We start from the raw sequence: 24,341 nt of genomic DNA on the forward strand, positions 1-24,341 counted from the left end.
TGTGTGTGTGTGTGTGTGTGTGTGCGTGCTCCTATGGAGCTGGGCTCTGAGCAAAGAGCTGAGGCTTGTTTTTTTCCCCCAGAGAGCCAGGACAATCTTGGAGTTTGAGAAAATGTTACCAGAATGGCTGAGAAGCCGATTCCGGATGGGAGAGCTGTGTAAAGTCGCAGAGGGAGACTTCCGGCTGTGCCTGCGGTAAGGGAGGGGAAGGCCCTTGGGTGGACAGAGGGATGAGTCAGTGGACAGCGGTGTGGTAGAGAAGCACAGTTGACACTCACTTGCCAAGACACACCTGCCTTGTGGCTCCTCAGAAAGTGGGATTTGCTCTTATGTGGGCACAGGCCTGGGATGAGGTGCCTGAGCTTCAGAAGGGAGTCAGAAGGAGACTGAGGCTGGCTGGTGGGGGTCCCCTCTGCTCTTTTGAATGTGTCTCTGTGGCCTTCTCTGTCTGACTTTGAGGATATTTGCCAACCTGATAGCCTTTGTCCTGTCTATACTATGTGGGTTCATGTGACACCCTAGGACTTGGGGGCACATTTGTCATTGCCAAACAGAAAGTGAGCTACTTTCCATAGTTCTCAAGCTTTCTGACTTTTCAAAACAGTCCTCTTTCATCCCACGGCCACCTTTTTGGATAAACATATCTCTTCCTAACTACTACCTGACTTCCTGACCCTATCAACATCTTTTTTGAGTGGAACTGTACTTACTTGTCTTGACTGCACTTCCAAACCCCTGAAAACCATCATGTCTGGCTGTAATCTACACCTTAAGAAAAGTGTCTGATTTGGACACTTTTGGTCCAAAAAGTGGTGAAGGGTCCAACTGGGGTCCAGGTCCTTGGTGTTTTGAATAGAGAATTGAGCAAGGAGAAGCAGCCATAGCGAAGATTTATCAAAAGTTAAAGTACATCGTTAAATTGGAGCCGGCCGATTGGGAGAAAATGGCTCAAGGCCAATGTCATAGAGTCTCTTAAATTTCTTTCCTGTGGACCTGATTGGAGACCCTGCCCCATTTGTTTTTGTTGGTCACTTTATTTCCACCTAATTGGGATACACAACTTGTGGTGGGAGTTGCTATGGTGATAAGCCCTCTAGTGCTGGAGTTGCCACGGTAACGGGACTTATCCTAAACAGGAATATGATGAGTCATCTCCCTGTCTTGTACTTCAGCAAGCGTTTTTCCTGAGTCCTGCCTCTGTCACCTTGGCATCCCTACACTCCTACCTCACCTCTAGGCCAGGGAAAAATGGGACTTGGGTGGGTTTCAAACCCTCACCATGCTAGTGTGCCTGGATGGGGTAGGGGTGTGCTGGATCTCTGGGATGCACAGAAGGGGAGCTGTATGGAAACCAGGACATCCCGAATGCAGTCTATTTGTTTGCATTTGATGAAGTGTAGTTGTGAAGTAGTGAAAATGATGACCACACTTGTAGGATCAATGAGGTGAAGTGGACCGAATGGAAAACCCATGTCTCCTTCCTTAACGAAGATCCGGGACCCATCAAACGGACAGGTACTGTTGCTGTGAGGTGGTGGGGGCCCATTTCTCTTTGACCATGTGACCTTGTGCATATCAACTCTGACGGCCTGATTGTCCCCAACTATAAAATGGGAGAGTGAATTAAATTGGTTCTTAGGGCCTCTATCACTCTAACTTTTAAAAATTAGGTGGTACTCTAAGACATGGAAATGTGGTATGCAGAGTGATGTACATCTAAAATAGCCTTTCTTTTTTAAAAGCAGATATCAACAAAATCCAAGATTCTTCCAGAAACAACAGCAAAACCACTCTCAATGCGTTTGACGAAATGGATGAATTTCCAGAAACTTCAGTGTAGAAGCAGAACCCAGAGCTGGTGTGAGCATGGGGTGTTAGATGCTGCAGGCTGAGTCCTGGATTCTGTGCCGTGGGGCTGTGCAGAGTGGCGGACAAGAAGAGAAGCAGAAAGCTCTTCAGGCTGAGCGGGTGACTCTCTGAGAGGCAGCTGTCAGCGTCCAAGAGGGAAACAACTTGGATTTTGATGTTCAGTAGGCCCACAGTCCTGAGCCCAGGAGGCTCCTAAAGTCTGGGTGAAGTCTCTGGTTTGACCAGGTCACCTTGGCTGGGATGACAGGTGTTGAGGAAGGGGCAGAGGCCTGAAGGGCAGGGAGGGCAATCTTTCCCAGACCACAGATTCTACCATCTCCCTTAGTTCTGTGACTGGGTCACGTGAATTTGTGGGAGACTTTAGATCCCATCCCAGAATGTGCAAGGGATTGAGTCAAATCGGATATCCTGGAGGAGGAGGGGAATGAGCTTTGGAAATGCCTTTCTAGAACCTTCAGGTAACAGGAAACCACCCTTGGAATGAAACCCAGGGCTCAAACCATCTCAAACCAAGAGATGTTTTTAGTAGTGTAATTAACACAGTGTTTTAATTTTAAAATAGAAAAGACATTTCATTTTTGAATGCAAATCACTTTAGGTGAAGTAGGTGAATTTAAAAGTTGAGAAGTAGATCTTGAGCTTTGGGGCTGGATATACATTATATACTTGGCCTCAGGGTGGCCAGAGCCCAACAATAAGCTTTTCTTTATTCACAGGAGGTCTGCAGGAGATGTGCTGTGATCTGGGTGAAAGGGCTTGGCTCCTTCCCCCTCCGGCCTTGCCATAGGGCATGCTTCTGAGCTGGGACAGAAATAGCAGCTGTTCTATTTATGTGGTTTTCAATCTCTGAGGCAACTAGTGTACAACAGTTATTTCTCCTTGGGGAATTTAGCAAAATTATTGAAATGCTCCGGTAGTAAGTATTTTGTTCACTGTGAATTTTGAGGCTGAAGGGGAAGGCTCCTGAGAGGAGGATTTGGCCAAGACTTGGGGCCTATTTTTAGATCCTCACCCTCAGATTTTCTGTCCTCTGAAATTCCACAGAGTTTTGAGGCAGAGGTGGAGACTGAAGAAATTTTCCCAGGTGGCTAGAGCCCAACCAACCAACAAAGCACTCTCCTCTGTTATTCAGTGAAAGGATTCATGTAGGAATTTTTGAGGTAGAATTATAAAGATGGTCACTATGAATTTTGATTTTTAAATGGGGCCTTCAGATAACTTGGCAATTGGCAAGTTAAACTTAAGGTAAACTGAGTCCAGGCTGAGCAGCCTCCTCTGGGCCAGTTTCTCCATTCTGGGCTGCTCTGTCAGCTTAGGTAGGTAGAAAAACTGGCCTCCATGTCTGACCTGATGGGCCAGGTGCAGAGAGGGGTGCAGCACTGAGAACTGCAAGATCTGCCCCAGCTCCTGCATTCCCAGCTTCCCAGGGAGTCAACAGATGCTCCGAGGGTAACAGTCAGACCAGGCTCAAGTGTGAACTGGGTGAAGAGGGCTAGCCAGGTGTCTCCAGAGAAGGGAAGACTTGAGGGGGACATCATGGAGGCAGAAGGAGCAGATGTGTTCCAGATGGTCAGAACTAGTCAAAAACTAGAGAAAGATTCTGGTTTCATTCAGTCCCTACCTGCTCCAGATGTTAGAGATGTTTAAGCAGAAGCTGGGTGAACACTTACTGGAGGTGTTGTTAAAGAAAGTAATAGGAGGAATTTTAAGATTCCTTTCAGCCTGGAGAGTCTAGAAATCAATATTCTAGAGCTGGAGTGGCCTCCTTGCATTGATCCTGAACAGATGTGCTGGCCTTGAAGGGCAGTCATTGGATCCATGGTGCCATGTACTACATTATGGATCTGGGAATTCCAGAACTGATTTGACTTAGATTTTAATGGGTAAAACCATTTTCCACTTGGGCAAAAGCAAAATAATAATAATAATGATAATAATTGGGCAAAAAAAAAAAATTGGGCAATTTTATACCTGGAACCTAAAGCTCTAAAAGGAACACGGAGGACATCATATCAGAGTTGTTGAGGCTGGAATGTCCTAATTTTATGTCACAGATATCTCCCTTATCAATGTTTTTAGCACAGTTATTTAGTAAATTTAAGTCTATCTTTGTGGTTGGCACATGTCAGAGGGCTATGGATTTTGCTCTGATGACACTTTGGCAGTCAGCATTGTCCCTATAATCCTCGTGACTAGTCTAAAATTCAAGTGTGCACACAGTTGTGCACAAAAATCACACACACATACACACCCCACCAACCCCTGAGCCTATCGGGATATCTTCAAACTCCATGATTTACATTTCAGTCACTGAAGGGGAAGGCTTTTCCCAGTGATGGAATCTCCCAGGCTCAGGCTATTTTTGGCTGCAATGCTGTTTGTCTCAGGAAGAATTCATTATTGTAGACATTATGTCATATGTCTGTTTAGAATAAATAGGGTGCTTACCTTCCTCCCTGGGATGTGCCAGGTTGTACTGTGAAGCCATTCAGCTCTTAAAGGCACCCGCCCAAGAGAGTGCAGTATTATTGACATTCCTTTCCTTCCTCAAGGCTGGATGAACTGTATCCTCTGCTCTGGGTGGGGCCCAGGGGGATGGGTTGTTATCCAGGCCTGTAAACCATACTTGATGTCTGTATCAATTTACTTTTTTTTTTCCTGTGAACTTGGTTCCAAACACAGAATTGTCACCCCATTCTCACCAATGATGCCTGAATCTTGTAAGTTGTAATTTATAGTCATATTTTTAATGTTGTGTGCATTTGTGTGAAGCTATTTTCAAGAAAGAAGTCATAAAAAGAGTGAAAATATTTTAGTTCCATTGAAGAAATGCCTTTTTGATTTCTAATAAATATTTATTTTGCCTTGTTATGGCCATGTTTTATTCTTGGTATGTGAATGTGAAGACTGACTAGAAATCCTGGAGTATTGCTTAACAGAAATGGATATGAGGAAGGTCAGTTTTTGGACCCCAAACATTATTGGTCCCAGTTCAGGGTCAGCATGCTGTAAGACATGTGACCTTCACATACTGTCTACACTTCAATGTGTATGCATGTCCAGGATTCTATCTGAACCACTCAGCAACTGTGGAAGCAGCTTGAGTAAAGGATTCACAGTCAGATGGTGTTAGTGGTTCAGGCCACAAGATGCCCATACAGTGCTCTACCCGTCTGGCCCTCCTGGCTCTCAGCTTATTTTGCATGGTTATAACCCCACAGCTCTACCAGGAGACTAGACGTCCAAATCCTTCCTATTTATGGGTTTTCATAAGGATGCAATGAGAGAATGAGCATGAGAGAGCTGCTACTATTACTGTCTTTATTGCCCATCAGCCCAACTCATGTGTATGAGCATTTTTCATTCTTTTGAGTTATTTTATAAAGATGGTTATTCTCAACTTGGCTCTCCCCATACAGCTTTATCTTAATGGGTTGTGGAAAGTGTGACCAAATTTTTATTAGGTGAAATGTTGCGTTTAGTGAATTATTTACTTGATTTAAATGATTCCCAGAATATCTTCCTTCACTGTGGCAAGTCTTATTGAGGGACCAAGAAAAGGTCCTTGTGCCAGGCGTGGTGATGCATGCCTGTAATCTCAGTGGCTTAGGAGGCTGAGGCGGTAGGATCGGGAGTTCAAAGATAGCCTCAGCAATTTAGCGAGGCCCTAAGCAACTAAGTGAGACCCTATCTCTAAATAAAATATAAAAAAAGAGCTGGAGATGTGTCTCAATGTTGAAGCACCCCTGGGTTCAATTCCTGGCACACACACACACACACACATAAAAAAAAATAAGAAAGTAAAGTCTGTTGTACACAATCACAGCTTAAACAGGTTTTAGCTCAGGATCTAGGAATAGGACATTCATGCATTCATGAGAACATTCTGGATAGGCTAATAGAAAAAGGGTGGAAACCTCTGTTGTAGGATATATTTCTGGGAATGGGATGCCTGGGTCAATGGGCATGAACATTTTTATGGCATGTGAGACTGTGAAAAATTAACTGCCAAAATGGTCACAGCAGTTTTTTTCAGCCTTTGTGTTATCTTAATAAGATAGTTTTATAGGTTCAGTATTATATCCCAGTTTAACTGGTGGAGAAATTGAGTTCTGGAGTAAATGGCATGAAATGCAAAGGTCATGATGCTTTTTCCTGGCCTGAGGATCCAAGGTCTATAAAGTTTAGTTAGGCTGGTATCAAGAGAGACCACTTGGGCTGGGGTTGTGGCTCAGTGGTAGAGCGCTTGCCTAGCATGTGTGAGGCACTGGGTTTGATTCTCAGCACTGCACATAAATAAATAGAATCAAATCCATTGACAACTAAACAAATATTTTTAAAAAAAGAACCACTTTTTTTTTGACTGCACCAGGCCACTTCTCTGACAATGGCAGCAATATTCTGCAGAAAGGATGGGATCCAGTGCAATTCCAAAAAATGTATCTCACCTGCTGTGTGTGAGGACTTACAACCGATTCAACAAAAATTAGACATCCAGTATGCACAATGATAGAGGAGACAAATATGAATGAGAAAATTTCTTCCACTAAAAGTGGAAGGAGAGGGAAGGACGTGAACATTGAGTGCCTACAACATGCCATGCATTTTACCTACAGAGTCTTATTTAATCCTTACAATACCCCAGTGGTTACTCTAGTTCCTTCATCAGTTCTGTTATATTTTCCAGTAGTTATTTCAAAGCTGTCATTCTTTACCCCATCATTTCTCTTTAAATACCTGTAGGTAGTTTACAAAAATCTCCAACTTAGTAGTGAAACTAGAAGCCATCAGATGGAAACACCTTCAACTTTTGACCACCAAACCTACAAATGTATCTGCATTCATACTCACAGCATTGAAATATCCTGTCAGGGGATGCTCTCTACTTCCTTGAGATGTCTTATGCTATTTCATGATGGTAAAGTTTATTTCTCCATTTAATAGATTTATTTTCTAAAATGGGCCTTTATGATATTTAGGGCCTAACCCAGCCTGTGTCACATTAAATATCATAAATTTTTAAAATGATATTTAGCTATTGTGGCTTTAATATTTTCTTTCTAAATTTCACTTTATATTAATTATATGTTAATCATAGCAATCACCTATAGACCCCAGTTTTTTTGAGGGGGATTTTACATTACTGACCAAGTCCCTGTTCTTTTTCTCAGCCAAAAGAAGAAATACCAATTCTGTTTTTCAGTTTGATGGGGCATAAAATCCTGTGCTGTGCCGTTCACTTTGCAGTTTAGGGGATTACAGCCCTGCTTCCCTGGAGTTGTGTCCTGTGTGACCCAGGAAGCCTTATGTGGCAGCCCTGGGTGAAATACTCCATAGAGAGCTTCCAAGGCATTGATCTGATGTATTAAGGAACTACTATGTGCCCAGTGCTGGACTTCATGTGTCTGTGTTGGGGTGGGGGTTATAAAGAAGGTCTCTATGGGTAAGTTATGAGTCTCTTGATGGCAATATATGTGGAAATACAGAAATAGTAAAAGGTTTGGGGAGTCCCTAAGCAGTCACTTCCCTTCAGACTGTGTCTGCATGGGGTTTGCAAATGCAGGCCCAGCAGATGTGCCCTGGTCCAGTTGCCCTGGTGCCCCCAGGGCTTGTAGGCTCCTCTCCCAGCACCATGGCCTTGGTCATCTCGGTCTTCAGAGTTTCCCCACTGCCCCTTCCCACTTGCTCTTCCTATTGGAGCAGTAACTGTATGTGGTTCACCATTCCTGCCCCAGTGGCATCTAGTGGTCTCCAGGGTCATCTTCTGTGGTCTCTAAGTCAATCTGCTCTTCTGAGGAAGCCCTCTGGGATGGTTTCACTCATCAGATCAATCTCATGTATCCAACAAGACTGATCGACTTCTATGTGGTAAGAAATGTATTCAAAGTTAAGGGTACTTCAAAGAACAAGACACTCTCCCTGCTCCCTTAGAGCTTTTGCAGTTTAAGTAAAGGGACACACATTTAACTGTCTTCTACACCAATCTCATAAATTAGTACTTTTGGAGTTGTGGTACGTGCTAGTCTGATATAAGTGTGTTTGTGTAACAGAGGGGCCTAACCTAGGCCGTGTTACACTGAGGACAAGTGTCATCTGAGTCAAGGGATGAGAGGGTGAGGCAGACTTTCAAGAAGTGAAAACACATGGGCAAAGACCCCCAGGTAGTAAGGAGCTTGATGCATCTGAGGTCTGGAGAATCAAGCCTGTGTGGCCCAACTGCTGGAGCAAGGAGCCAAGTGACATGAGATGATGCTGGAGGGGTGGCCATGCTCAGAGCATGTAGGGCTTGTCCCATCAAGGTGAGGCTTTGACACACTTCATTTCAAGGGTAAGGAGAAGCCACCAAAATGTCTCACATGGGGGAACTACTGAGTGGGAACATTTCCCTGTTTAATCTGATGGGATTGTAGGCTTAAAAGTGTGTTTTATTACTACGATTTTTCTCCTGCTGTCCTTTGAGATATAGTAACAGTCTGAAGAGTGTAGAATGGAGTGAGTTTCCCTCAAGAGAGGTATTAAGAAGACCCAGGAAGTGACTGAGAAAGAAGGAAAAAAGAAGGAGGGAGATTGGTGGAATGTGGAGATGTTTAGGTAGAGAAGGGCATTTGGGCTCATTCATTTATTCAACTAACCTTTCTTAGGCATTTAATAGATTGCAGTCTGAAAAAGACTCTGTTAATGTCCTTGAGATGGCATAGATGGAAGGATGGGCAAATGGGGCAACTAAGTCAGATAGAGATGAAGGCTTCATACCTAAAATGAGAGTTGAGTTGCATTTGGAAGGAAACACAGGAATTAGCTAGAGCAAGGCCTGGGGTGGGTGTGTATGTGTGTGTGTGGGATATGCATGAAGTTGGGAGAAAATTTTAGGGGGAAGAATCAGTTTGGATGAAGGTGTTCAGGAATAAAACAACACAAGGGCCTTGGAACAGAGAGAATGGGAATGGAGATGAGTCTAGAGAGGTTGTGGGGGAGGGAGCAGCTCACAAAGGGTCTTTTGTGCTATGTTTGAACTAAGTGCTGGGCACTGAGCTAAGTGCTCACATGCATTAACTTGCTTAATCCTCAGTAACCCCATAGTAGAAGCATTACTATTGTTATCACCCCCACTTTTTTTTTGAGAGAGAGAGAGAGAGAGAGAGAGAGAGAGAGAATTTTAATATTTATTTTTTAGTTTTCGGCAGACACAACATGTTTATTTGTATGTGGTGCTGAGGATCGAACCCAGGCCGCACGCATGCCAGGCAAGCGCGCTATCACTTGAGCCACATCCCCAGCCCTCACCCCCGCTTTATACATGAGAAAATGAAGCTGGCAGATAGTTAGAAATAATAAAAATAAAACTGAAAATAATAAAACTACACAGCCATGTGTTGTAGATTAAGAAAAAAAATCACATCTAATTAGAAACAATGAAGACAATAATAATTGAGTCAGGAAATATTACGCTCAATAGAAATAATGAATCCCCCAAACTGAAACCACAGTGACCTAAATGGCACATTATAAATTACATAAATAACTGAAACTCAATGGAAGGATAAAGTTTCCTTGCCAAAATTTACATCTGGAAAAACTGACCCTGAGGATTTGGCCTAAGATAAAACATAACAGAACGTTTGTCATAGAGGGAGAAGGACACTTGGTAAAACTTACGTGCTAAAAAAGATCGACACATTTTTACTACAACCTTCAGAAGGAAGTTTATTCCAAGGAAAATAATTTTGGCAAAGCACACAATGATTTTTCTATTGCAAAATTCAGAAATCATTTAGTTGTGCTCTATAAAACAATGAATATGGAATAAAATTGGCTTAGTGGAGTTAGCTCTGAAAGAATGAAAATGTTTGTGTATCTATATAAGTTCCAGATAATGTTAGTATTTTTGGTAAAACATTTGAAGCCATAAATGTGTTTCCTTGGGGTTCAAATCGTAGGATAAAGTTGTTCCTTACTTGGTTGCTGTGACCTAAAAGAGGGGAGGGGAGGGAGGCAGTGTTTTGCCAGAAGTCCTTTGAGGAGGTGAGGGATTTCAGCTTAAAAAAAAAATGGGAGAATTTCTTGAAAGGGTGTGTTTGCAAACCAGAGACATGGATTAGGGTCACATTTCCACGTCCACTGTCCTCCGTTATGGGTCTTAACCACCTAGGCTGGCAGCTACTGGAGTCCAAAGATCTCCTCACGCTTTGGCTAGTGAGTGTTCATTCAAAACAAGAAGTGGCAGATGAGAGGAATTTGCCTCTTCCTAATTGTCTATGATGAGAAGGACAAGTAGCTTCTCAAGGTGAGTGTAAGACATCAGTGTTTCTAGATGTATATTTACAATCAGCTTTCATTTCTCTTCAACATGTCATCTGAAAAAGAGCAGCTAAAATCTACTATGGATATCACAACTGTTGCTAGTTTATGGACTGAATTCTTAATATAGTGTCATTAACTCAATCATGAAAAATTTAAAAAATAGTCTCCACCTTTAATTTCTAGTAGCACTTAAAAATTACTTGAGCTGGGGATATGGCTCAGCTGGTAGAGTGCTTGCCTCGAATGCACAGGGCCTTGGGTTCAATCCCCAGCACCACAAAAACAAACAAAAATTACTTGAAAACACACATTTCATGCCATGTTCAAGTTAATAACTCTGCACATAGTACCTATGTCTTTTGTACTTTGAAAAAGAAGGCTATTTTTAAGAATGTTAAACTATCAGAGTGTAAATGTATAAAAATCTATGCAGAAATAGGAAGCACACTTCTTTGAAGAAGCTATCTACATAAAATATGATAACTTTAAAAGATATTCATTAATTTATTTTTTTTCTTTAAGACACTGGTGTGAATGCCTGTTGACTGGGTCAGGACTGGGTCAAGTTCAGATCATGAACTTGAATAAGGCACAATTCTGTTCTTGAGGAGCGTACAGACTGGTCCTTTTTCAAGATGCCCCCCAAAAAGTGAACTAGCACTGATTTCTAGTGGAAAGAGGAGCGAATACTTTTTGCATTGAGAGTGACTTTTGTTGTCTTTGCGAAAGCTTCTTTCTTTTCGTAATAAGCAGCCTCGTTCACAAACACAGGGTACACGGTACAGTCTCCACCCAACAGGATAGTTTTTCCGTCAAGAGTCACAAAGGTGGGGTCCCCAGGGTGCAACGGTTTCCAGTCTTGATCCTTTCGGAAGACAGTTAAAATAATAAATTACAAAATTTTCATGTCAAGACTCTAGATATTTAACAAATACCATTCTATTCTTTAAAAAGCGATCCTTGAAGGGTGTCCTGAGAGGCATGGGAGAGACCTGACTCCACTGGAACCATGTAACTGTCTTGGGCAGCAGTTTTAAGAGCTTCCCTGTTAATTTTTACAGTTGACATGTGTAATTAGAGTTTCTCTGACACCAAGTTTGCCTTGAATGTGGCCAAAGAGGTTTATAATATTAAGAGGAAAAATAAATTTCATATCCACCTAAGTGCATATTCTACTTTTTGCCATCTGAAGTGAAATTCTGTTCAGCAAAATTTAGGAAATATTTTTTGAGAGCCTTCTGTGTGCAAGACATTCTACTGTTGGGGACATAAAAATGAGTCACATTGTATTTGCACACAGGGAGACTTTATTATGATGGGAGGATTGGTGAGTGGTTTGGAGAAAAGTCTAAGTCGAGGTGGATGTACTGCAGGTGTGTCCCCACATTATGTTAACAACTGTGTTATCTGACAGGTCCTGCCCCAGGGATTTGGCCCTTTGATCCTTCAAGCACCAATGTTGTCAGATCATAGGAAGTCTAGAACAGTTCTTCTCCAACTTGGCTGTGCTTACAAATCATCTGGGGATTTTGCTAAAAAGCAGATTTTGATGCTAATGATCAGGGTGGTGCCTTGAGATTCCGCATTTCTAATATTTTCTAGAAGCATCAGCATCACCCAGCAGTTTGTTAGAAAAGCAAAATTTTGTTCCCCTCTGCAGACTTTCTAAATCAAAATCTTCATGTTAACAAATTGTCAGAGGTTTACATGTAGAATACTGAAGTATGCACGGCACTGCATCTCAGTGATTTTCTCAACTCTAGCCATACATTAGAATCACTTGGGATATTAATATACATTTACATGGGTACAGGGCTGGCCCCATCTCTGCTATAGCAAATCAGAATCTAAAGAGTGGCTTTATTTTTAATAAATACATTTTTTACTAAAGTTTTATTTGAAAAAATTAATTATAGAGTAAAAAAATCATTAATTTTTGTGTGCAGTTGTAAATTTTGATATATACATAGCATAGTCATATAACCTATAGCTATGTAATAAAAACATCTATGTTATCACCCATCTCCTCCAGTCCCTCATGCTTCTCATTTTTATAGTTCACTCTTCTCTTTTCTTTCCCTTCCTTCCTTTCTTCCTGTTTTTTCCTTCCTTTCTTTCTTTAAGTCCCCGGTGATTTTACAGGGTGGCCTGGTTGAGAATTCTGCTCTGAACAAGTGTTTTTCAGGCAGAGATATGCCCAGAATCACTGAAGGTACTTCCCTGCCCATTGGTTGGTCGCATCTGCAGAGGTTCCCGTGTAGTGCAGTGCTCCCCAGACCTGAGTCCTATGAAATCACCTGGTGAAGTCATTTGATTCCCTGTGTCCACCTGAGTTTGAGAAGCCCTGCTTTAGTAGTTTGTGATGGGTTCCATGCATTTGGGGAGAAAATCCCCTAGGTAATTCTGATAAGTAACCCCATCACTCTTAAACTCTAGACAGGTGTGAGCAGTTTGCTCTAATGCATACTTTCTACTATTACCATTAAGTGCCCCAATCAGAGGCCCAAAGCAAAGGAGTCACCCAATCAACCTTGGACTGAGACTAAATAAACCTTTTCTCCTTATAAATTAATTGTATCAGGCATTTTATTTTAGTGATGGAAAGCTAACTAATACACTTCTCTACGCTGCAGTGGTTTTGTGAACATCAAATTAGCTAATGTATGTAAAAATGCTGTATGAACTGTGAACTACTACTCAAAGGTACAACGTTATTAAAATATTCTCATTATTTTAAAGAAACAACAAATGTTACCTGCAGATTTGGGTGGATAATAGCAGCTATTTCTCCATTTTCATTCCTAGGATAATCAACTTTCTCCATTATTTTATAGACCTCAATGGCACAGGGAGGAAATTCTTTTCCTACAACAAAAATAATACATATTATAGCAATTAAAAAAGGGAAGTCAATATTTCAAGGAAGGAAGGAAGGAAGGAAGGAAAGAAAAACAACAAAATGAAGACCGTTACAAGGAGAACACATTAAGTAACTTAAAGATGTTCATAAACAATATAAAGCCCCAAATTCTGGAATTATTCCTATCATTGCACTGATGAACAGAGGTAGAAAACATAACTTAAAGAAGCCAGTGTGGGAGAAAAAAAGCCTAGATCTGCCAGTCAGGACCCTGGGCTCTGTTCTGCTGACTTTGTGTTATTTTGAGCAATCTTGTCAAAAGAGGGTTTTGGCATTTGCATTTCTAATTTACCAAGAAGGCTTTTAAAAATGTTATTATTAATGGTTGTTGAATTTTATCATGTTCTTTTTCAAATCTGTTGAGATAGTTAACTTTTTATTTTTATTTATTTATTTATTTATTTTTTAAATACACAACAACAGTGGAATGCATTACAATCCTTATTATACATATAGAGCACAATTTTTCATATCTCTGTATATAAAGTATGTTCACACCACCTTATGCCATTATACATGTACTCTTTTTTTGCATTACAATTTTTAATACACATATATACCACAATTTTTCATAACTCTGTTTGAATATAAGGTATGTTGGCCCCAAATTCAATCTTCATACATGTATTTTGTATAATGATGACCATCACATTCCACCATCCTTGCTAATCCCCTTCTCCCTCCCTTTCCCTCCCACCCCTCTTCCCTATCTAGAATTAATCTAATCCTCCTATGCTCTCCCTCCCTACCCCACTATGAGTCACCCCCTTTATATCAGAGAAAACTTTTGACATTTTTTTGGGGGATTGGCTAACTTCACTTAGCATGATATAATCAATTTTTAAATTTTCTTTACATATGGTAAATCACATTGACTTTCCATGTTAAGCCAACTGAGCATTCACAGATTAAAATCCACTTATCAAAATACTCATTTTTATATACAGATGACTTTGATTTGCAAATATTTGTTCGAGATTTGTATGTCTTTATTAAAGAAATTTCCCTGTAATAAGCCTCTAGTAATGAGTTGTCAGGATCTAGAATCAAGGATATGCTGCCTAATTATTTATATTATTTTTACATAATTGGGAGATTTCACTGGGGAAGCCACCTGGTTCTGATTATTTTTCACCTATTTTCTTGAAAATAGTAGTTATAGTAGTTTTAATAAAGAGATTCAATATCTGAAAAAAAAAAAAAAAGAGGGTTTTGGATTAGCTTATCTTGAAAGACTCTTCCAGCTCTGACACTCAGTGATTGCATATTCTCAGGGGGGACTTTCAGCAAGTTAGGTGGCTTCTGTCTAGTGGCTCTTTCTCTTAATCAAGTTCATTAAACACTTAGATGGCCCCTGAGCAGTGAAATCTTGGGATGCAGGCAGTCTACCAGCTTTCAAAGAGATGACATTAAATAGCTCAGCTCAATGCCCATAAATTGGAAAAGGAGTAGTTTACACAGATACCACGTGGTCTCTGAGCAAACAGGATGAACGTATGTCCAATGGTGTATCCACAGGATGTTATGGTTTCATCTTAAAGGAAAAGTCCTCCTTTGCCTTTAGAGCAGAGTTGGGATGAGGAGATCCTAAGATCAATCCTGTGTCAGCTAGCTTTTGCTGCATAGCACACTTTCCCAGAACTAATGGCTTAAAGCAACAACCTTCTTCTTTTTTTTTTTCTTTTTAGCTTGTAGTTCTGTGGGTTGGTTAGGCAGTTCCTCTAGTCTGGACTCTCTTTGCTGGTTTCTGTTTGCTTTGCTCATGCATCTGGGGTGAGCTAGCAAATCAGCTGGTGGCTGGGTAATCCGGGATGGCCTCAATCTAATGTCTGGCAATTGACAGTCTGAAGGCTCGAGCTGCATGACTGGTGGCTGGGCTATCTTAGTCTTCTATTCTATAACCTTTTCATATCCATCAGATTAGTGTGGACTGACTCACATAATAGCCACACAGAGTTCCCAAAAGCCACAAGAGGGCAAGTCCCAATACATAGTCTTTTTCAAGCCCCCTTGTGGCACAAAAACAAGCTACTGGGGCAACCCAGATTCAAGAGATGGGGGTGACTGATGGATGCGAAAACAGAGAGCCGAGTGTCTTTGAGTTACCATTCCACTCAGGTTTGTGGCATTCTCCCTGGAGATATCATTTCTTAACATATTAGAGTTCCACACTTACTTTCTGACAATTTCTTGTGAATATGTTATGACCTTCCCAATACCAGTTTCATTAGAGAGTAGAGAACCTGCCCTCATACAAAGTTGGTGGACATCTAGCTCTTTTTCAGTTTTCATGACTTTGGAGCCAAAGTATTCTCAAATAGAGAAGAAGTTCCTGTGATCACAGGGGGCTGCACATCTGAGGGTAAGGAATTATGTTCCCCACAGACATTGAATGACTCAGTAGCTGTGTCACCATAATTACGTGTTTGTCAACAATTTCATACTTATATGCATTCTAGCAAGTGATTATTATTATTTTAAAGTAAATGTTTATATCATATATTTTTGTCTACAGTTTTCTTTCTTTTAAACAATAGTGTGTTTTGAAGATTCTTCCATGTTATTATTGTTTAACTGTTCACCAACGGATGCACATTTGAGTCAGTTCCTTTGCGAACAAAGCTATAATAACCACCCTTGAATACAACCCATTGGGTATTCATGAGCTTGTGTTTCTTTGAAATGTGGAACTGCTGGGTTATAAGAATTACACAATTTAATAAGTAGATACAGCAGATACTATAAAATTACCCTTTAAAGTGTCTTTACCAATTCAAATGTTTGTCAGCAGGGAATGAGAGTATCTCCTTTTCCTATACCTTTACCAATACTTAATATCGTCAGATGCTATTTTGTCCAATCTGATGGGGAAAATGGTTTCTCATTCTAATTTGCATTTTTCTGATTACTTGTGATGTTGAACATCTTTTCTACTTTTATTGGGCATTTGTATTTCCTACTCTGTCTTTGGTTTTTTAAAATGGAGATTAATAGGAAAATAGGATTTGATTTGGGTTGTTTATATGGCCACTGTTTTTCTTGTATGTTTTTCTATTCTGGTGATTGAGGAATAGCTGAAGTGAATAAAAAAAATTTGAAAATGCATCTAAGATTATGAGAATGATGAATTTGACCTAAATTTCAATTACTATTTCAATGTTAAGTGGTTAAGTTTTATATACACACACACACACATGGTTAAAGTGTTGTACGTTGGTACATATATACATATATATGCACTATATATGTACTATGTAATGTATGTATAGTATTGTTATGGTTTGGATATGAGGTATCCCCCAAAAGCTCCTATGTTAATGCAGGAATATTCAGAAATGAAATTATTTGATTATGAGTGCTGAATCAGTCTATTCTAGCTTGAATGGTGGTAACTATAGGCAGATGGGGAGTGGCTGGAAGAGGCTGGTCACTGGGATTGCCCCTTCCCTCTCTCTGCTTCTCAGCTGCCATGTTCTGAGCTGCTTCCCTTCACTATGCCCTTCCGCCATGATGTCTGCCTCACCTTGGCCCAGAGCAATGGACCCAGCCAACCATGGACTAAACCTTTGAGAACATAATCCAAAATAAAAATTTCCTTCTTTAAGTTGTCCTTGTCAGATATTTTGGTCATAATAATGCAAACCTGACTAACACACAGCTAAATATGCAAATATCCACAATTAAGGAAACAACTCTTACCCACCACTTACCTTCATTAAACTGATATATAAAATCAAGAGCATGTTTAATCATTTTTCTCATTTGATCCAAAATATCAGCTCTCAGAACACCTTGGGGTTGGGGGCCAACTTCAATACCTAAGTACAGAAGGGAAGATAGTAATATTATATAAGTATTAGAATGTATTGTGAAATTAAGCATTTTATTATATCTAGAACCCCATAAATATTTAAAAGTTAGACCAGTTAGCATCATGGAAAGTATTTGAGACAGAAAGTTAAGCAAAAAATAAAGCAGAACATTTACACGTTTAAATACACATAGTGATAAATGCATAGTGAATAAAGACTGGAAGAGAACATGGAAAAAATCAGACTTGTGTTTGAGTAGTCGGAACTTAGGGTTATTTTTTCTTTAAATTTACTTTCATGTGATTCAAATATTTAAGTATTGTAACATAGCAAAAGAAGTAGATAAACCTGCAATGACAAAGTAATAGGTGGCCACAAAGAGAGATGGTCACAGACTAACATTTAGCTCTAACAGGAGGAAAGACATCTAGTTAGTCATAGAAATATAGCTAGATGAACTATGAATTTAAGTTAACATGCAATCTATGTGACTTTAGGGCAACATTTTTATACTTAATATTAACCCATTCTGATAAGATAGTGCAATGGTTCTTATTTTCTGTAGAAAAATTTGTATTTCCTCTAACCTTCATAAAACTATGCTTGTACTTCCAGGTCTGTTTCTTGTAGCTGTCAAGCATCCATCCTTACACCTGCAAAATACTCCTCCACCTGCTCAAGTCTCCCACAGAGTCATCCCTCCAGTTATTATTTTCTCCATTTATCAAACTGTTTATTAATGTATCACCCACATTCATTCTCTTACACTCAACTCAAATATATTCTTTTAACCCATCTTATTTGCACCCATTTCTATTATTTTCCAATTCAAAAAGTTCATTATGTTGTACTGTGTGTAACTTTCTTGTGTATATTTATAGGAATTCATTTAAGTATATAATATCATAAGTGGGGCTAAGGCATGCCTCTGTGCATGAATGATTTGTACAAATGTATGAAAATTGTGTTCATGGATATGTCTGTGTGCATTTTGTGGAAGATATTGTTGTTGCATTCCATTTTCCTCCATTCTAATACAATCAAATTTTGGTTGATTATCCAATCTTTAAGATAAATTAACTTTTCTTCAGCTTAAGAGTAAATATCAAAAGTTTAATTCACTTATAGTAATCCAACCATCCTGATGATTTAAGAATGTACATGTTATTCAGTTCTGACAAAGGGGCCATAATGAAAGATTAGTAGGGGAGTTCCTGATGTTTCCTTCCTCTATTAGATATTGTCATTAGCTGCCAACGTGTATGTGACATATAGATTTCAAATATAAAAGAGCAAAGTTGGAAGAACATATTAATATTTTCTAATTATTTAAAATGTAATTAATACTCCCTCATATTGAAATGTTTTAAAGATTTGGCTTTATTTGTAAGGGTCAAACTTATCAGAGATATTTGTTCTAGCTAAAACAGCATTGCCCATAAATATCATATTATAAGGCTAATATCTCAAAGTTTAGAAGTCTTATACTTTTATTTGGTACTAAATATAACCCATGATCTATTATTATTATTATTATTATTATTATTATTATTATTATTATTTTATGGTGCCAGGGATGGAACCCTGGGACTTACACATGGTAGGCAAACACTGTATCACTGAGCTGCACTCAACCCTATTTCATACAGTAAGGTTTTGGTTTATTACATTTATTGCAATTCTGTGCCTATATTTGGATATTTAGCTTTCTCCAGTTATAATTAATAATTAACTAATTTCTTTAATTATGTGTCAAAAGTACCAATACTTGAGTAACCAGGATAATTGTTAAGTTTTCATTTGCTTATGTTATTTGCAAACTTGCTCTTAAATTTACTCTTGGTCAAAGCATCTAAGATCTAACAAAAACCACTTAAGTTGTAATAGAAATTTTAATTATAGTATAATTTGCAAATAGTTAATTATGTTAGTGTATCTCACTTGAAAGAGAATGAATTACTTCTACTCTGCCATTTCTCCCTCTGTGCAGTGATGACCTGGTTAATGTCTGTCTTCTCATTAGATACTAAGCTCTTTGAGGGATTCTGTGTGCCTTGTTCTTTACTATTTTCCCAGAACCTAGCACAGTGGTGGGGCTCTAGTAGACACACAATAAATATCTGTTGAAAGTTCACATTTTTAGAGCAATTTTGTGGAGTGGAGTTAGAGATAAGGTTCTATAAAAGGTGACTCTTCACTTAATTCTTGGGATTAGAAGAATCTGTCAGACTGATTTTTTTAGGGTCAAACATAACAGTGAAGAAAATAATATGAATAGAACCAGAAAGCTGCTTCAAGATATTGAGGAAATAAAGTATAGTGTCTGCCTGGGGTTAATTTGCTTATTATCTGATAATTATAAGCCTTAAGGATGTGCAAGGTAGCTATAAATATTCTTTAATTTTTCTTGGAGTTTCAGGTAGGACACATTTTATTCAGCTATGCCAACAGACTTACCAACAGGATACTTGGCTACGGAACGCGAGGTTGCGTACTGGAGGGATGGATGCTCAATGAGATAAACATAGCAGGGTAATGGAGCCAAAGAAGTCTGCAAAGAATTTTTAAATCATCTTCCTTATTATGTAAAGACCATATATTTTTTTCTCTTTGCTGCTATAGAGTCAATAAGGACTTCATATTTTTTACTTCATCAACTAAGATTAGTCAGACAGTTTTATGAAACACTCTAAAACTCAATGTTACAGCTTTGAAAACATACAAATAAATTGCATGTAAAATTGAATTACATGCAGTTTTCTGGGTAAAATGGACATTAAATAATTCTCCAGAGCCATGACCAAAGAATAGGAAATAAATTTTCATTCTGAATGGATTTGGTTATTTTTGTTTTCATCATTGCTTATCCTTACTATTTAGCTTACTTAGTTTCTTAAAGAGCTCTGTTTCTGACCCTGTAATTCAGGTTCTATTAATGTCAGGCGATTCCCCTTTCATCCTTCTATTTGAATGGAAATTTGAATCAGGGCTCTTGGTTTTGATAACTAGGAATCAACCTTGAGGCTTCCATGTCTGGCAACAGAAACATTCAGCTCTCCTGAATAAGCAACACAGAACAGCTGCATAAGGATCTCCCACCACAGCCACTACCTTCTTAATGTCCAGAACTCAAGGGGAACAAAAGTAATAGTTAACCCTCACCACAGGGTAGACATTAGTCTAAATGCCTTGAATATTTTTTCTCATTTAAAGACTTGCGCAGCCATATAGGGTGAGTATTCTCATGCCAATTTTATAAAATGAAGAAAGCTGTTTTGAGAGTTGAACTTCTTGTTAAGGTTAGTGAAGGAGAAAGCTAAGATTTAAACCCAGCTTCTGGCTACATGGATCAAATTTTTCCTACTAAATCATGTTAGCTCTCAGGAAGGAAGAACATCTATTATATAAAATCAAATACAAAATCCATTATTTGTGTTTTTGCTTATTTGCTATTTTCTAGAATTTTTTTTTCTTTAGTTAAAGGCACTGGAAGCCTGAATTTTTAATCTCACGGATTCCTGAGTGTTAAAATGATTAGCTTTATGAACTATATGACAAAAGATTGGGTGTGTTTTGGGTAATCCCAATCAAATGGTGACAAGGGCAGGACTAAAGGGAGACAATGTCTTCACCACTGGACATGACAATATTTTGAGCTTCCTAAAACCCTGTAATTTTGATATTTCAACCATAACATTTAAAACTCTTATATTCATTTTATTTGTTTTTTTGTTCAATAGCTTATGAATTGGTGGCTGTTGGAATAAAATTTATAATTTTATAGGCACAAAAATCCACAAGGTCTTATTATTTTATTCCTTGTATTTGTTATTTTCCTTGTTTCTCCTTTCTCCTGCCTGTCACTACCACCTACCTCTGAATCTGGGTACAGCCTCTCCCATCTAGCCTCCCAGCCTGACTGGGGAATAGATCCCATTTCTCTTGGATCTTCCTTCCTGACCCTGTTCTAGTTGTTTCTCACCTATAATTGACTTATGTAAACTTATAAATTAATAACATTGACATTACCTTAATATAATGAAACATCTGAATTAAAAAGTCATTCCTGGAATCTTCAAGAATAAGGGTGCACCCCATGTTAGAAGTTGTGTTGTGAAGGTCAAAAATGATGTCATAGGAATCTTCACTATTTTTTGGACCAAATAAATGATTTATTTCTTGAGCCCTTTTCACTTCATATGGCAAATCCTCTGACATCTTTTTGCTATTATTAGCAGAAAGAGAAAGATTAACAATATTTGTGGCTATGATAACATATATAGTCAATAAGAATACAGTGTACAAAGAACCAGTTGCCAAACCTTTGATTTGGAAAATTCCTGAGGGGATTTAAAACATCTAAAAGTTTTAAAAATGAAAAATATTTTTTCTTATTTGATTTCACATAACTAATATTTCATTGGTATTCTTGTAAAATAATGTGTTCATTTAAGTGGCTAGTCACAGGTAGGGCAGTTCAAACAGAGTTTACCATTTGACTTCAACCTTGAACAAAACTTTTCATTTAATCTTATTTATAGTTTTTTTGTAGTTATGGTGCACTTGTTATTTATTACCGGGATAGATCATTAAGTGCATCTTCCCCCCCAGTCTTCACTCTGGGTAATTTAAGTTCTTGAAACAGAGTCAAACTTAGGTGCTCACATCATCATTAAGTATTTTTAATTGAGGCCCGACAGTCATCAGTGGTCCAGGGACAAGGTTTACAGAAAAGAGTCTGTAAATGCTCCAAAAATACAAAAATTTACAGGTTCATGTGTATCTATTTTTTGTGAGACAAATGTTAATAGATATCATTATATTCTTAGATGGGTCTTAATCTAACCTCTCACTTCCTGAAATGGTTAGGATACATTTTTGCTTGCTGTACATGATAATGTTTTAAATTTATTTTTTCTCATTAAATCATTCAACCACATTTTCATGTAATTCCATCTCTTTCTATTCCTGGCTATTTTTACTAGTATCTTTAAGGGACCTACAGTTTGTACCTGAGTGTTTCCTGTCTGGAATACAATCAAGAAGGTGGACTAGCCATTTTGCAGTTATGAAGCAAAAACCATGAATACAAAAAGGTACATGTGAAGACAAGCACAGGGGGAAGAGAGAAGCAACCTATGGCCCTGATGACATCATGAAGCCACCTCACCAGCCCTAAATGTTTTGTATAGTGTGCATATGTGCATGAATGAAGGTAAACACATCTATTCTTTAGGCTGCAGAGTGGTCTGATGTTTTCTGAAAATGGATACTTATTCACTCTTTGATTCAACAAATATTAATTGGAACATCATATTTTTCTTAACTAGAACTTTATGTGCTACCATAAACATAGTTGCAAAAAAACATTGTAGTGAATTTCCCACACAGTTAACAAATGTGTATACAAACATAGTGGCCAAACACTAACTTAATGCAAAGGATTATTAAATCTGTCTTTCAAGACATGATTTAAAAATAAAACCTTTCTTATATATGTTTGCAGCCCGTATAGGATATATTTGAAGAGAAAAATCAAATAATGTGGTACTTAAAAAAGTATTTAAAAGAGATATGAATGCCCGGTTTCCACAATTGTGTAATTCACAACGCAATGTGATTAAAAGTGAAAGCGATCTTACTCATTATAGACACTATATGTACAAACATTAATATTTATCACACACACATACATACACGTATGCACACTATATAAAACATATTCTTACCCAAGATTTTCAAGGTCAAAAACACGATTCAGATCACAGTCAATATATCTGGTACACTTCTTCACCGCTCTTGGGTTGGTAATAAATGGTTTTACTTCCAGCCCTGTTCTCTGAATCTCAGCGTCATTCTCCAGCCAGTGCTTAACTAGAAATACTCCCGTTAGCTCGTTCCCATGAGTTCCTCCAAAGATAGCAATCTTTTTTATAGGTTCTTCAGTAATGTGACAAGAGGTCATTTTACCAATAGTTTTATCTGATTTCTGCAATTCAGAAGAGAAGAGATCAAAGGGAGCTTAATGTCCTAAGAAAAGTTTAGAAATTTAAATTTAAAAGAGAATTTAACCAAAGTACAAAGTACAGAGTTCCCTTGAGTGGAGGACTTTAAACATTTTCTTTTACAAGTTCTGAGCCCTTTATTATTATGTGGACACTCCCATCTGTAGCCCTGTCCTTTACCATATTTGGATTAAAATATGCAAAGATCAACCAGAGATACAGTTGTTAACTTCTAACTCCCTCAGATGGTCAGTAGGTCTAAGTACAATAATAAATTGGCATCTCCTACCAGTACAAAAAGTCCTTTTTCCCTTCAGCTAGAATGCCACCCAATAGGGCTTTCATGATCACTTGCAATGATAAAAATAGTTTGTAAAGTTCTAATCATCCAAAATAAAAAAATTAAAAAGTGGCTCATTTGATATTTGTTTCCACTGTCATTAAAAAAAAAATTCTGAAGTAAATCCAGGCACTTTTCATGATCTGAGGGCATTGAGTTTCCTATCAACAATCAAAGGCAGATACTTAGAGCCTCTTCTTGAGCCAGCACCCTTTCTTTCGAATTGCTTTTACATGGTAAGAGACACAGGGACCCAGTCGGTGATCACTGGGTCTTGAAAAGCTACTTTGAAACATCCCTTAGTTTCTTTCTCATGATGTTATTGGTTATTCTCTGTCAATTTCCTTAGGAACCTTGCCAAAGTACCAAAGGAAAAGCAACTGTTAGTAATTTTCAAATCCCTTTAATGCACGAAAATGTCTTGGGACATACTATAAATTTCAACCACATGATATGAATTTATAAAGACATGGCCTCATTTACTGACAGCAGTCCTCTCGACTGGAGTGTGTTGTGTGAAAAGGGGTTCTATTAGAAGAAATTACCCAGAATACTAAGATGATCACATGCCTTTGGAGAAATGACTCTGAGCCAAATCTGATTTGATATCATGCTCAATCACCCAGAATTTCAAATATGTTCAAGTATTAAAATTCTATGTATTGGTAATACCAGGCTGTTTTGTAGCAGGACAAGAATAATTCATTACAATTGCAAAGTACTTAAATTTATGATGTTCTTCCACATACATTAGTTCAATTTATTTATATATGCACTTTGTAAGATAGAACAGGGTAAGTATTGACATCCCCATTGCAGGGATAAAACAAAGAGAGGTTAAGCAACCTGAATAAGTTTCCACAGCTACATAAGAGAAAACTAGGCCTGGGGCCCATGTTTCTGATTTAAGTCCAGTGTTTTTTCACAGGGCAACAGGGTGATTCTTTGTTATTTTTGGTCTCCTCTGAAGTTCTACTTTTGCTCTTTCAGAATTCACATAAACAACCACTACAGTGTGCTCAGGAAACCAACGAGCTCACAAATAAAATACATGATAGAAATATGAAATATGAATGCTTCATGATATTTAATAA

At 38.4% G+C, this 24,341-nt stretch overlaps 2 protein-coding genes across 3 annotated transcripts in view; one reads left to right on the plus strand and one right to left on the minus strand.

Annotated features, from left to right (window-relative positions):
• The window catches only part of Trpv3 (transient receptor potential cation channel subfamily V member 3), a 34,020-nt gene extending 29,283 nt beyond the window's left edge, over positions 1–4,737 (plus strand). The window contains exons 15-17 of the mRNA XM_048798417.1: positions 83–195; positions 1,436–1,515; positions 1,746–4,737. Coding sequence (XP_048654374.1) covers positions 83–195; positions 1,436–1,515; positions 1,746–1,840 — 288 coding nt within the window. The 3' untranslated portion in view covers positions 1,841–4,737. The remainder of the gene's footprint in view (positions 1–82; positions 196–1,435; positions 1,516–1,745) is intronic.
• Positions 4,738–9,546: 4,809 nt separating this feature from the next.
• Positions 9,547–23,027, minus strand: Aspa (aspartoacylase). 2 transcript variants are annotated; one of them, XM_015505995.2, is made up of 7 exons: positions 22,632–23,027; positions 20,932–21,127; positions 19,360–19,453; positions 16,801–16,908; positions 12,926–13,035; positions 12,391–12,498; positions 9,547–11,035 (listed from the first exon to the last, which is right to left on the minus strand). In XM_015505995.2, the coding sequence occupies exons 1-7, from the start codon at positions 22,865–22,867 to the stop codon at positions 10,838–10,840; spliced, it is 1,050 nt and encodes a 349-aa protein (XP_015361481.1). In that variant the 5' UTR covers positions 22,868–23,027; the 3' UTR covers positions 9,547–10,837. The 2 variants fall into 2 exon arrangements, with proteins under 2 accessions (XP_015361481.1, XP_015361482.1); XM_015505996.2 differs by lacking the exon at positions 12,391–12,498.
• Positions 23,028–24,341: the final 1,314 nt, after the last annotated feature.

The sequence above is a fragment of the Marmota marmota genome, unplaced genomic scaffold (assembly GCF_001458135.2).
Source record: "Marmota marmota marmota unplaced genomic scaffold, marMar, whole genome shotgun sequence".
NCBI lineage: Eukaryota > Metazoa > Chordata > Mammalia > Rodentia > Sciuridae > Marmota > Marmota marmota.

What these genes read in the sequence shown, in the direction of transcription:
- Aspa (XM_015505995.2), bottom strand. Translation starts at nt 22,867, where the DNA reads ATGACCTCTTGTCACATTACTGAAGAACCTATAAAAAAGATTGCTATC. An exon ending in TATATATCAGTTTAATGAAG is followed by an intron (nt 13,036 to 16,800) that starts GTAAGTGGTGGG and finishes TTTTTGTTGTAG; the next exon opens with GAAAAGAATTTCCTCCCTGT. An exon ending in TTATCCACCCAAATCTGCAG is followed by an intron (nt 12,499 to 12,925) that starts GTAACATTTGTT and finishes TCTCAAACTCAG; the next exon opens with GTGGACACAGGGAATCAAAT.